At 56.2% G+C, this 12,469-nt stretch overlaps 2 protein-coding genes across 2 annotated transcripts; both read right to left on the bottom strand.

Annotated features, from left to right (window-relative positions):
- Positions 1-428: 428 nt before the first annotated feature.
- LOC134518760 (E3 ubiquitin-protein ligase TRIM39-like) lies at positions 429-5,892 on the bottom strand. Its single transcript, XM_063341933.1, has 6 exons — positions 5,295-5,892; positions 4,569-4,664; positions 2,698-2,928; positions 2,538-2,560; positions 1,913-2,025; positions 429-1,357 (listed from the first exon to the last, which is right to left on the bottom strand). Exons 1-6 carry the CDS (start codon positions 5,730-5,732, stop codon positions 786-788), a joined length of 1,473 nt encoding a protein of 490 aa, XP_063198003.1. The 5' UTR covers positions 5,733-5,892; the 3' UTR covers positions 429-785.
- A 717-nt stretch (positions 5,893-6,609) lies between these two features.
- On the bottom strand, positions 6,610-8,069 carry LOC134518762 (C-C motif chemokine 4 homolog). Its single transcript, XM_063341935.1, has 3 exons — positions 7,935-8,069; positions 7,541-7,655; positions 6,610-6,852 (listed from the first exon to the last, which is right to left on the bottom strand). Exons 1-3 carry the CDS (start codon positions 8,005-8,007, stop codon positions 6,753-6,755), a joined length of 288 nt encoding a protein of 95 aa, XP_063198005.1. The 5' UTR covers positions 8,008-8,069; the 3' UTR covers positions 6,610-6,752.
- Positions 8,070-12,469: the final 4,400 nt, after the last annotated feature.

Genomic DNA, 12,469 nt, shown 5'->3' with positions numbered 1-12,469 from the left:
AAGTGCCCCTGCCCTAGCGTGTGCAACTCACAGGCTTCTGACACTTGAGGATTTCCCACCCACGGGGCTCGTGAGGGGAGGTGGAGGAGAACCTACCAAACTGGATGTGATCTCCCTTCCAGGAGACAAGAGAGAGCAACCCAGGAGCCACCAGGCAGGGCAGCACCCACACCCATGCAGATGTCCCCTTGCCCTCACCCCAGGGCAGTAGCGTGGCCAACTACCAAATCCCTGCCTGGCGGGTGCCCAGCTTGCTGTGGTGTCCCACTGGTGCCACAGCGGCATCTCTCAAGGACCCTCTCTGGGCCAGAGAGAACCAGGTCCAGCAGCACCCTTTGCCCTCTGAAATGTTGGGTATTAGCTGGGGCTCACAAGCAGGGATGGACGCACCACAAAACCACACTGCTAACAGCACAAGGCTCCCCAAATCAACCCTTTATTGCCTTGTTTCAGCACAAATCACATCAAAATCAGCACTACAAAGCAGGCTGGGTGCCCACCCTTCTCCAGCAGCCCATGAGATGGGCATCAGGGCAGCGGTGGTCAGTGGGCTCCCCTGTCCCCATTATGGCACGTCCCCTCTGCAAAGCGCCCTTCCCAGCACGGATGTGGCATGGGGTGGGTGTCACTCTTGGCAGTCACCACCAGCAGCCTGGAGCACACAGGAACCTGCCATGACACTCACCAAGGCACACAGCCATTTCCCCGGAGCTGCCCCGCTCACGGGAGGAGCTGGTCGGGCTCTCAGGTCTCTGCCCGCCGGTGAGAAGCCAGGGCAGCCGCTGTCACAGGATGATGCACCCGGACCCCTGCGTGTCCCTGACCCAGGAGATCACCAAGGGCTCTGCATTTCTGCCCCCCAAAAAGGCACCCAGGAAGAAGAGAGGACGGAGGTTTCCCAAAAACTTGTCGGTGAAGGTGTAAATGTGGGAGCGGTCGGTCACGTTGTAAAAGGAGATTTCTCCTGCCTCATAGTCCAAGAAGATCCCAATGCGCCGGGGTCTCACGCTCATGGTCAGAGGGGAGACGGGCAAGGTGAGGGCCTCATAGTTGCCCCCGTTTTGCAGCCGTAGCACCCAGTAGCCATTGTTTGGGGAGAAAAGAATGTTGCCTTTCCGGCTGGCAGACTCCCTGCACAGCCCCAAGCCCCACTCGGGCTTGTCTCCCACCTGCACCTCCCAGTAAGAGCGGCCCGAGAAGAAGACCTGACTCCCCAGCACCACCGGAGCAGTGCTGAACCTCTTGGCGTTGTCGAAGAGGGACAGAATCAGCTTCTTACTCCCATACCGCACGCTCTTGCGGTCCTCGGACAGGGTGAGCTCAGGGTGCGCCGTCTCAGGGTCCAGAGTCACGTCCACTGGAGCGAGAGAGGGGTAGAAGGACAGACAAGGCTTCAGGGGTCTGCAGGCACAGACAGGAGCGGGTGCCTGCGACCTGGATGCTGGGCTTTTCCAGATCTTCCCACCTCCCACATTTATTTGCTCACGCCCATGGTTTTGCACAGCTTCCAGCGCTGCCTGGCAGTGGGGAAGTGCAACACAGAAAACCATACTAACCATAAACCACATCAAAACATTTGGCTTCTGGCTGCAGAGTAGAAACAGAATGAGGGCAGCTCCACAGCCCCTGGCACAGCTTCAGAAACAGCCAGCACTGAAAGCATGAGTTCGTGGGCAACACAGGGCCTGAAACTCCTGAGTGACCTCCTAGGCTTCAGGGTCAGCTCACAAACCCCCCAAGACCAGAATGAGGAAGGTCTCCACACCATGAAACCAGCCTGAACTCATCAGGACACAAACTGGGACCAGCTGGACAGAGCTTATTGGAAACACCTTCCTGTGCCCCAGGGCATGGCGGAGTGGACCAGAGGCCAAATGCACCAGGAGCTGGCATGAAAACAGCCCCCTTTTACCTTTGAACTTCTTCAGCATGTCCCTCATGCCCAGGCAGCGCTCAGGGATGCTGTAGTTTTCCTTCAGGGTCACAGACACAGCCTTGGGGGACTGGAGCTTTACCCCCTCGGACCTGAAAGGAGAGCGATGCCCATGGGCTGTATCCAGAGCCCACAGTACGGCCAGTCTCCTGCCGGGGGCAGGGGGTGGTTAACGCCTTTCTGTTGGCTGCACAGATGCATCTCCTCCCTCAAGCTCTTCAGCTGTGAAGAGCACTAGGGATAACTGCTTGCTTATTGGCAACCCCGATGGGATCAGAGCTAAACGGTGAGGGTAGCGGCAGTGCCAGTCCCTGGGAAGGAAGGTAGGAGCAAGGCCAGCCAGGCAGCATGTCCCTTCAGAGGGGACGCATCTCACACACCACAAGGCCAGGGAGGGAAGACCTTGGCTCTGGGGCCCTGGAAGAAGAGGATGGAGTCTCTTCTCCAGCCACCTCTGGTCTCAGTCCTTCCTTTGTCAGCCTCAGGGAGGACCAGACCAGATGCTGGGCAAAGAGGACAGGGGGTGGCTGGCATGGAGCAGACACGAACATCGCAGAGCCTGGAGGCAGCCAGGACAGTTGGAGGAACAAGCATGGGTACCTACCTGCTCAAGATGCTTTTCATGTCCTAGAAGGAGAAGAGAAAAACCATTCTGGGTGTGGGGTTCCAGTGCCTTGCACCCACCAGCCAGCCTGTCCCCAACCACCTGGCCAAATGGCAAAGGCATCGGGGCCGAGTCAGTGGGGCTGGTGGCATAGCCTGACCTTGAGCAGCCTGTCTGCCGGCTGCTGGGTCTTCTCCTTTATCTCCAGGATGAGCTCCTCGAGCAAGGACTTCTGCTCCACCAGCTTCGCCAGGTTTTCATTGATCATCAGCAGAATCTGCTTCTCCTCCTCCTCCAGCTTCTGGAGCAGCAGCTTCTCCTCATCAGCCAGCAGCCGATGCAACTTCCCGAACTCGCTCACAATCCTCTCCCGCTTCTTCTTCACTGCCTCCTGGCAATAAGAAGATACATGGGGTGAGGAGAGGCAGCATTAGCCAGGCAGCTGAGACAGAGCCGGATGCGCCGGCATCCACGCCTGGCACCAGGCTCTGGGAAACCACCGCATTTTTTTGATAAGTGCATTTATTTAAAAAAGCAGCCAGATGCTAACTGCCATGCTTTCACCTGGCCTGAGGTCCAACTCGACATCCTCAGTTTACCAGCAGTGGGACTTTGTCCCGGAGCATTTCTGCTCAGCTGGACCTCAGATGTCTAATGATGCCTCGTGCAGGGGGGCTGCTGGTCTGCAAGGAGATGCCATCAGGTGTCGGGGTAGGTTTTTATTAGATGTGGTACAACTCATCCCTCCAGCGAGATTCAGGCTAACCTGAATTTCCTTAGGCAGCCTGGAGGAAATGCCCCGTGTGCGGAAAAACCCCCAGCAATGGGAAAGAGGTGGAAGAATCCCTGGGGCTGAGGAGTGATGGAAAGGGGGAACTGAGGAGGACTCCCCGGGTGTCTGAGAGCTTTCACTACAGCCAGCAACAGGCAGGGCCTGCCAGTGCTTTAGGGTTTTTTGCCTGAGCCCTAAAAATTGTCACTTTGCTCGAAACCTGAAGCACCAGGGAAACACGCTGCAGTTAGCCAGGACCACGAAACCTCAAAACTCAGAAGATAAACTAAAGGAAACTGAAACGCAATATTTTTCTGTCCAAGCACATGATTTCTTGGACCTGAGTCACAAAGGCTTGATAAGCCAGGACGGTCACTACCACTTCCTCCTCATTGCTCGCAAGGGACATTTTTTCCTTTTTACTAAAAAAGCTTAACCAGCCGCCGGGCCGGGAGGAAGCCAGCAGCAGCTGAGCCATGATCTCAGAGCCCTGACTCAGGTGAGGGGGAAACAGTGATGTGGCTCTTTCACAACCTCCATCCCCGGCCCCATCCCAGCCTGAGGGGGATGGCGGGCACGCAGGGACGCCCCAAAAACTTGCCACCCGCTTGGCCGAGCGGCGGCAGGCAGGCAGGGGAGCAGAGCAAATAACTAGGGGAGTCCGGAGAAACCTGTTTTCCCTGCCAAAGCTGATTAATCATCAACTCTAACTCGGGGCTGGATAACTCAGTCCGGCAGTTTCGTTTCCTTTCCTGCAGTTACTTTTACTTTCCAGTTTCCACCCCGGAGGGACGTGAAATGCAGTTGTTTTGCTGGTGCCATACCTCCCCGGGACTGCCTGGAGTCGGGCAGAGGTGCAGTAATTCAGCTCTTTGGTTTTTTTCAATAGAAACACTTCTAGTTCCTATGGCTGTGACCTATTGCCCACACGTGGCTTGTACCTCAAGCACACATTGTAAAACAAAAGGCTAATATAAAATACCCAGCGTCTATTTGTTTAGCCGGCACACAAGCCCCCGCGGTTTCAGTGGAGCTGGTGTGCTGCTCTTTGCAAAGCATTTCTTTGTGAACCTTTTTAATCTTTTTTATAGAGCCGCACACCGTCACTGAGCTGGTTTCCAGCACCAGTCTCCATACAACCGCAGGACATGGGGACGTGTCCCACCCTAAGGACGATGCAAAATCCACAGCCCCAGACAGGATCATAATTGCTGATATCTCTGAAAGCTTGTTCTTTAAGAATTAAGCCAGGCACCTGCCTTGCACTCCTGGGTTTTCATTCTTTCCGCTGACTCACGCTTCTTCACCTCCTCCACTTCCTTCGAAAGATGCTCCAGGGATTTCTGGAGTTTGACCTGAAAAGAGAAGAAACGGGCTCAGCTCGCCCCAGCAGTGCCGCAGTTCAGCCGGGCCCCCTCTGCCGTGGCAGCCAGGGGACGGTGACCCGGCGGCGCCAGGCGGTGCCAGCCCTGGCACCCAAACCCAGCAGCTGTGCTCTTCACTCCACTCGCAGCATTAACCCTGTCCATACTCCTTGGCTTTTCCCCGTATTTTTCTCACTGTTTAGGTTTTGGAGAACACAGTGACTGCTCCCGGCAGCACAGGGGCGGCTGGCAGTGTGCAGTCAGGAGCATGGCTGGGACATGGTGCCCCCCTCCACCAAGGTGACACGTCCCCAGAGCAGGACCCACCGCCCCCCTTCTGCGGGGGGGTGATGGAGGAGCAGGGCGCGCGGCTGGCTCCATGAGCCTGGGTGGGCAGGGGTGACCCTGGGTGCCTCTGCAACCTTGGAAACAGCGCGTCTGGCCTCATCCCTGCGATGAGAGAGGCTGGGTGGGTGCCACCATCGCTGCCACCCCCTCCTCTGTTTTCCCAGGGCTACTGGGAGAGGTGCAGTGGGATCCCGGTGGCCGATCTCCCCGGTGCTGGCGTGTCCAGGGTGCATTGGGGCAGGACAGGGACCCCCGGAGCCCAACCTCCCCTACCTTGTACACCTGCGCAGCCTCCTCAATGGGGTAGACGGTGTGGGAGCGGTGGTGCAGGGACTCCCGGCACACCACGCAGATGGCCTCCTCCTCCTCCTCGCAGAAGAGCTTGAGGCGCTCATCATGCTGGGCGCAGAGCGGGGTCCCCGGCCCCGGCTCCGTCCCCGGGCCGCCCCGCAGCCCTAGCTGCCGGATGCTCTCCACAATGTTGGCCAGCTGCCGGTTGGGTCGGAAGCCGCTGCGGTGGCAGGAGGCCCGGCACTGCGGGCAGGAGAAGGGCCCATCGCCCCAGAGACCCTTCTCCTGGCAGTGCTTGGCAATGCAGCCCCCGCAGAAGTTGTGCCCGCAGTCGATGCTGACGGGCTCGCTCATGTACTCCAGGCAGATGGGGCAGATGGCCTCCTCCTGCAGCCGCTCCAGGGCACCCGTGAGCGCCATGGTGGCCGCTGCTGGCCGGCTGCGCTGGGCACGTCCTTCCCCTGGGGTCAAAGGTAGGCTGGCAGGCAGGCACGGCTGCGGTGGCCTCGTGGTGAGGCAATGCCAGCAGCCCCACGAGAGCCTGGAGGAGATACCGGCCTCGCCGCCGTGCCGCGCCGGCCGTGGGAGCTTCCGTGCTGGCTGGGGGAGGAGCGTGGCGCCAGCTGGGACAGCCGCCGCCAGCCCCAAAGGCTGGGCCTTCCGCTATCCCGGCAGGTTGAAGTGAAAGAAAAACCCTGCCGGGAGAACAGGACTAATTAGGAAGTGCCAGAAATAACACGGGCCCGAAGATAACCCCGAGCACTGGGATGTCAGAGGAGACGGTGTTTGCTTTCTGGTGTGTGCTGAGCCGAGCAGTCCCCGGTTGCAGCGGCAGCCCCGGCATTGCTCACCCGCTGCCCAAAGGCGCCGGGCGAGCTTGGTGACCCCCATGCCTCGCCATGCCGCCGCTCACCCCGGGACATCCCCCCACGAGACCCACCCACCCACTGCAAAGAGCCGCAAGCTTGGGCATCGACCAGGGCAGGGCTATGTGCGGGCACAGGGTGGGAGGTGCAGGCAGCTGCCCAGAGCCCCGCCGGGAGCCGGCAGGATCCGCAACGCTCTGCCGCACTGGGGACGTGCAGCACGGAGGGGCTGGGGGCAGCTGGACCCCTCCCAGCCACCGGACCCCTCTTGGCCACCCTGCCCACCACAGCCTCCAAGAGGCATCCCTAGAGCCAGTGGGAGAAGCTGCAGGTTTTGCTCCTTTTTATTTCACAAAATAACATCAACACAACCAGTACAAATTAGAATTAAAAGTTTCACCGAAAATGCCAAATAAATTAAAATTGCATTTGCATAAACTTAAATAAAAGAGAAAAACACTGCATTAAATAGTCTGCCAAATTCACAGGCAATACGAAAAGAGGGATGTGTCTTGGAGATGCCCATGAGAGCAGGTCCTTGCAGAGGTGATGCTTGGAGGGAGCAGGGCATTGCTCATCCACTGCCTGCCTTGTCCTTCTGGGCATTCACGACGTCCTGGACCCACTTTTCATCAGGTTTGCCACAGACCTTGTTGCCTTTGACTGTGGTAAATCTGGAGAAGGAAATTCAGTTAACAGAGGAGGAGAGGAGAAGGAGAAGGAGAAGGAGAAGGAGAAGGAGAAGGAGAAGAAGGAGAGGAGAGGAGAGGAGAGGAGAGGAGAGGAGAGGAGAGGAGAGGAGAGGAGAGGAGAGGAGAGGAGAGGAGAGGAGAGGAGAGGAGAGGAGAGGAGAGGAGAGGAGAGGAGAGGAGAGGAGAGGAGAGGAGAGGAGAGGAGAGGAGAGGAGAGGAGAGGAGAGGAGAGGAGAGGAGAAAACCACCTGTTCCTTGCCACTGGTGAACCCGACCAAACCTCTATAGCTGCAGAACAGCCCCAGGGAAGTACAGGGTGTGGGATTGGCTTAATGTCATTACAGCTGTCCTGCTCTCTGCTGCTTAAGCCACTTTGTCCCCAGCACACCTGCCCCGACTGGGACACCGTCCTGCCTGGGTCCCACTATCTGGGGAGGAGGGGGGTGACCAGCAGAAGATGTTTTGGCTCAAACCTAATAAGGAGTTCCAGAAACTGGCTGCCTGGGATGTGGGATTGGCCTCTGAGATGTTTCCAGGCTGTTCTCCTAACACAGGCAAGTCCAGCCTGGTGTATTGCCTTGCCAGGATGCGGTGTGATGTGGGGTTTCCTGGTGCTGCCACCCTTCAGTGGAGCAGAGCCCCCAAGGATTTGGGCAAGAGATCTACTCACATCACAGCTGGCTGGGGGCAGTGGCTGCCCGTGTGCTCATACATCATAATGCGGCTCAAGGGAAACGCTTTGGTCCTGTATTGGATGCAGCAGGGTCCAGAAAAGTTGATGGCAACTGGAAGAGAAGTTAAGTTTTTTGATTAAACCAGACCAGGAAAAGTGTCAGTGGGGAGAGAAGCAGGGTCAGAAGATCAGAAGGTCGCCACTGGAGGAGATGCTGCTCCCACCATGGATTCCCACCACAGCCACCCTTCCCTCAGGAAGCCAAGGAGTAGCAAGACATGCCTCTCCTTTCTCGCAGCAGATGCTTGGAAGGAAGAGTTGCCAAGCGTTACTAAACCTTATACGACAGAAAGAAAGGGAGAGATCCTCGGAGAGGAGAGCTTGGACTCACATGGAGAAGAAGAGACCTGGTAGCAGAGGACAGCCACAAAAAGTACAGCAAGGGCTGCTGTGGAGGTCTTCATGCTCCTGTTGGGTGGAGATAAATTGTAGGAGGCAGGCTAGACTGCTGCAGAGTGCCCCCGGCTGTGCCTGACGCGGGATCCCTGGGTTCAGCCCGCTTTATAGAGGGAGACAGTGAGCGAGAACGGAAACACGCCGGAAACATTGCTGAAAGCCATGACACAATGGAAGAAGTGCTGTGTCAAGGGTGCCGCGCAGTCCTGTGGAGGGAAGTGCCCAGAGCCCTGATGACAACAGTGCCCTGATGCGGCATATTATATAATGATGGGATACCATGAAATAACAAGACAACAGGATATGACCTCTCTCTTCCTTTCCCCTGACTGAAGGCTCTTTAGAGAACCTAGAAGTAACGATTCAGAAGATCATTAGATGGACCTCTTGCCTAGAAGTCACATGATGGCAAATGGCTTGGAGAACGACCGTGGCTGCCACACACTCGTGTTTCCTAAAATATCTGCATCGCAGACAAACTGGGGACAATTCACTTCTCCCACAGCCACTGGAGCAGGGAGGATCCGTGAGCCAGGCAGCCCTCCCCCCTCAGCAGGCCGGCGAGGCGCACGGCATCCGAGCCCTGCCCCGCTGCAGCACTGCCCCAGTCAGATGGGGGCTTTTTCCATGGGACCCAGAAGGCCACCAGTATCTAAGCATGCAGAGCAGAGGGTACACCAAGCGTGGTGCCACTCCAGGTCTGGGCTCCCCTTCTGTCCTTGACCATCACTTGCAGTGAGTCGTTAGGAAACTGGTTCTGTCGCTACGTTGCAGTTTCACTAATACCAGTGACAGATAAAATAGCCATGGACACGAGAATTGGCCAGCAATGCTTACAAAGTGCTTTAGAAGTTCATGACCGTGTTGGAACAGCAGACTTGCCTTAGATAATTATTTGGTTCCAGCAGCATAGAATCAACACCCTCCTGACACTGCTTTGTCATTGTCCCAGCAGCCACAGACACACACAGAAGAGATTTGCTGGTTTAGCTCATGTTGTTTGGGACAGGAATGGTATCGCCGTGCTGGCAGTGACTCCAGTTCCTGTTGGAAATGCTGCATCCCTACAGAAGGGCTCTGCTGACTTCCAGGCGAAGGCTTGTGTGTGAAGCCTCAGGAGAGCAGGGGAAGAGCAAGGTATTCATGGTGCTCATGAACGTGTCCGAGTGCCGGACAACCACAGCCACAGTGGGAAAGCCACATGGGCAGGCTGCCGTTCATGATGGTCCAGTGAAGAAAGGGATCTAGCTCCTCCATGGAGGAGGATTACAAAAGAGAAACCAGTGCCCAAAGCGGTGGCCTTGTAGGAACCCAGAGGAGGAACTAGAAGGGAACTTCTTGCATCAAGAAGAGTGTGGCCAGCAGGTCGAGGGAGGTCATCCTCCCCCTCTGCTCTGCCCTGCCCTGGGGAGGCCGCACCTGGAGTGCTGGGTCCAGTTCTGGGCTCCCCGGTTCAAGAGGGACAGGGAACTGCTGAGGAGGGGACAGCAAAGGGCTACCAAGATGATTAGGGGACTGGAACACGTCTCTTATGGAGAAAGGCTGAGGGATTTGGGTCTCTTCAGTCTGGAAAAAAGGCGGCTGAGGGGGGGTCTTATCAACACTTATAAATACTGAAAGGGTGGGTGTCAGGAGGATGGGGCCAGGCTCTTCTCAGTGGTGCCCAGTGACAGGACAAGAGGTAATGGGCACAAACTTGAGCATAGGAAGTTCCACCTAAACATGAGGAGGAACGTCTTTGCTGTGAGGGTGGCAGAGCCCTGGCACAGGCTGCCCAGAGAGGTGGTGGAGTCTCCATCTCTGGAGACATTCCAAACCCACCTGGACGCGTTCCTGTGCCACCTGCTCTGGGTGACCCTGCTCTGGCAGGGGGATTGGAGTAGATGATCTCCAGAGGTCCCTTCCAACCCTATGGTTCCATGATTCTATGATTCTATGAAATGAGGAGATTCCCTGCTCCGACTGAAGGAGAGGTGATTCCAGGCCTGGGGCTCCCGAGTGTGCCAGGGCATGATGTACACCATCACCACGTCTCAGTAGGCTGAAGTCTTTGAAAAACTGAGCCAGACTTGTTAGAAAGCGTGGGCTAGGTGGCATTGCAGGACTTGTTTTACACAGAGCCTTTTGTTTCACCAAAACACTCTGTTACCAAGCAGGAGCAAAACTGAGCCAGGGTGAGAGCACATGTGGGTGCTTTGCTGCTGCGGAGGCAGGGAGCTGCACAATCCTGGAGAGTGGGCAGCTGGTGGAATCACCCACAGAGCCCTTGGGACCCCAGGGCACCTGCTGCCAGTGGGGCTTTTGGAACCTAGCAGGGACAGGCATCTCCATCACATAGCAAGAAGGCAGCCCCCATGCAGCCCACGGTTCCTCGGCTGCCGTCATAGCTCAGTCTCCAGCTTTGCCTTTGAAGCAGTGAAGGCCCCGACACAGCCATTCGCTTCCCTGCACCTCTCTCTCCCCATTGATGGCAGCGCTGCCACCCCAGATCATACAGAGGGATTAAACTCCCCAAGCGAGAGGGAATCAAGACATCTCAAATCAAGGCTGAGGTTTTACTTGCCTGTGGCAGAGGACTCACAGTATACCCCACTCTGAGCAACGGAGGAACTCTGGATTCACCTGGGATCCTGCCTGCTCTATAATCCCCCTTGTCCTGTGCTCCAGAGCCCATTCAGACACTAGGATGAAACCTCGCACCTCCAGGGGCATGAGGTCCCACCACCAATGGCCTGGGATGGATCCACTCGCCCCTACACCACACAGAACAGAGCAGGGCTAGGAAGATGTCAGCCTGCTGCTGGTCCATCCCTTGAGCCATCAGGAGTTGCTCATCTTGCCTGAAGCACCGACCTTAATCTAGCAGGGGGCCTGGGGACAGTGGCTGTCCCGAGGAGCTCCCAGGAAGGGGCCAGCCAGGCTGCAGCACACTTGGCATGAGATGTTAGCACCAGCATCAGCAGGCCCAGCCTGGAAGGAGTGTGCCGAGCCATGATCCCAAATCCACAGCATGTCTGCACTCCCTCTGCCCTCCCGTCCCAACTCTTCCTGTGAGGTGGGTCCATCCGTGCTCCCAGGATGTCTGGGGCAGAGACGTAGCAGCTCCCCTCCATCCCCACGCCCATTTCAGCCATTGCTGCACCTCCAGCCTACCCACAAGCAACTCACCTCACCCTGCACCCACACTTCCCCCACCTCCGGGAGCTCTTGGCACCCTTTTTCCCCAGTTGCTGCTCAGGGGTGCTGGGGAAGTTGTAGGCGAAGCTGGGCTCCTGGGCAGGGAGCAGGGTGTATGGGCAGGAGCTGCTGGCACCATGCAGGACCTCTTGCATGCCCCTGTCCCCACGGGGCTGGCCACGGACATGCTGCCTGAGAGAAGAGACATGACAGTTTGATGTGCCCAAGACAACAGACCAAGACTGACACCCCTGCCTGAGGCAACAGATGGCAGATTGAGGCTGGGGGTGCGAGAAACAGGCTTGGAGACAGATCCAACCAAGCGGCAGACTGGGAAACCACATGGAGGGATGCGACTGAGATCAGATTGAGATGAGACGAGAGGACCATGATGACCTGCTAACCTAGGCACCACCAACATCTAGCGCTTTCATTCCCCTGCTTCTGCCATTTCTACCAGCGCATTCAGACCCAACATTTGTACACATTCCCCGTTCAGACCAATCTTAACGTTCCTGTTACAGATCTCCGCACAGGGACTAGAATAAAACTGAGAGGAGGAGAACAGGCTGGGGAATGAGCTGGAGACGTCCTCGCTGATGCAGCTCACACCAACACAGCCCACCTTGGAGCTGCTTTTAGCTGAATATTCTGGATGTTCTTGCAATATTCAAATATGGTCTTGATGGAAATGTCAAGATTCAGTCTGAAAAATCAATATTTTCTATCAGGAATATAAATGTACCTAGACATTTTCAATGAATTCTCTCTCCTTTCAGATATACCAGGCTGTGTTTCCTGCTTCCATTCATCGCAAAAGGAATTCTTGGAGGTTTTGACACCTCTGTTATTCCCCCTATTCACTGTTTTCCTCAACTGTGTTCCCTCCTTGAAGGAAGATTTTGTATTTCAGTCTTGGCTGCTCCTTCCTGCCAAGACAAATAATGCAAATCTCTAAATATTTTGATTTCTAAAACCTCCTCCATATCATATATCCTAAATAGTAGCTATTTATGGAATCTGTAAAACCTCTGCCTTATGGCGCGTTTCAGCTTTCAATAGAAACCACACATGGTATCTTTGGATCCATCACCAGAACAGATTTGGGATGCAGGAGGAAGTCTTTTCTTAGCCCTGAAGGCAGCCTGCTCCACCACACCGACTCTTAGGTTGGAGTCGCGTCTGGGGGATCACAGTATCACAGTGCCCCTGGGAGCTGCCAGATGGCTAATGTGGGAAACTCTGGTTTTAACTGGGAGCAAATCAACTGGAAACAGAATGACTGGAGGCAGC

This window comes from Chroicocephalus ridibundus, chromosome 7 (assembly GCF_963924245.1).
Source record: "Chroicocephalus ridibundus chromosome 7, bChrRid1.1, whole genome shotgun sequence".
NCBI classification, from domain to species: domain Eukaryota; kingdom Metazoa; phylum Chordata; class Aves; order Charadriiformes; family Laridae; genus Chroicocephalus; species Chroicocephalus ridibundus.
This window is presented reverse-complemented; position numbering and strand designations above follow the sequence as displayed.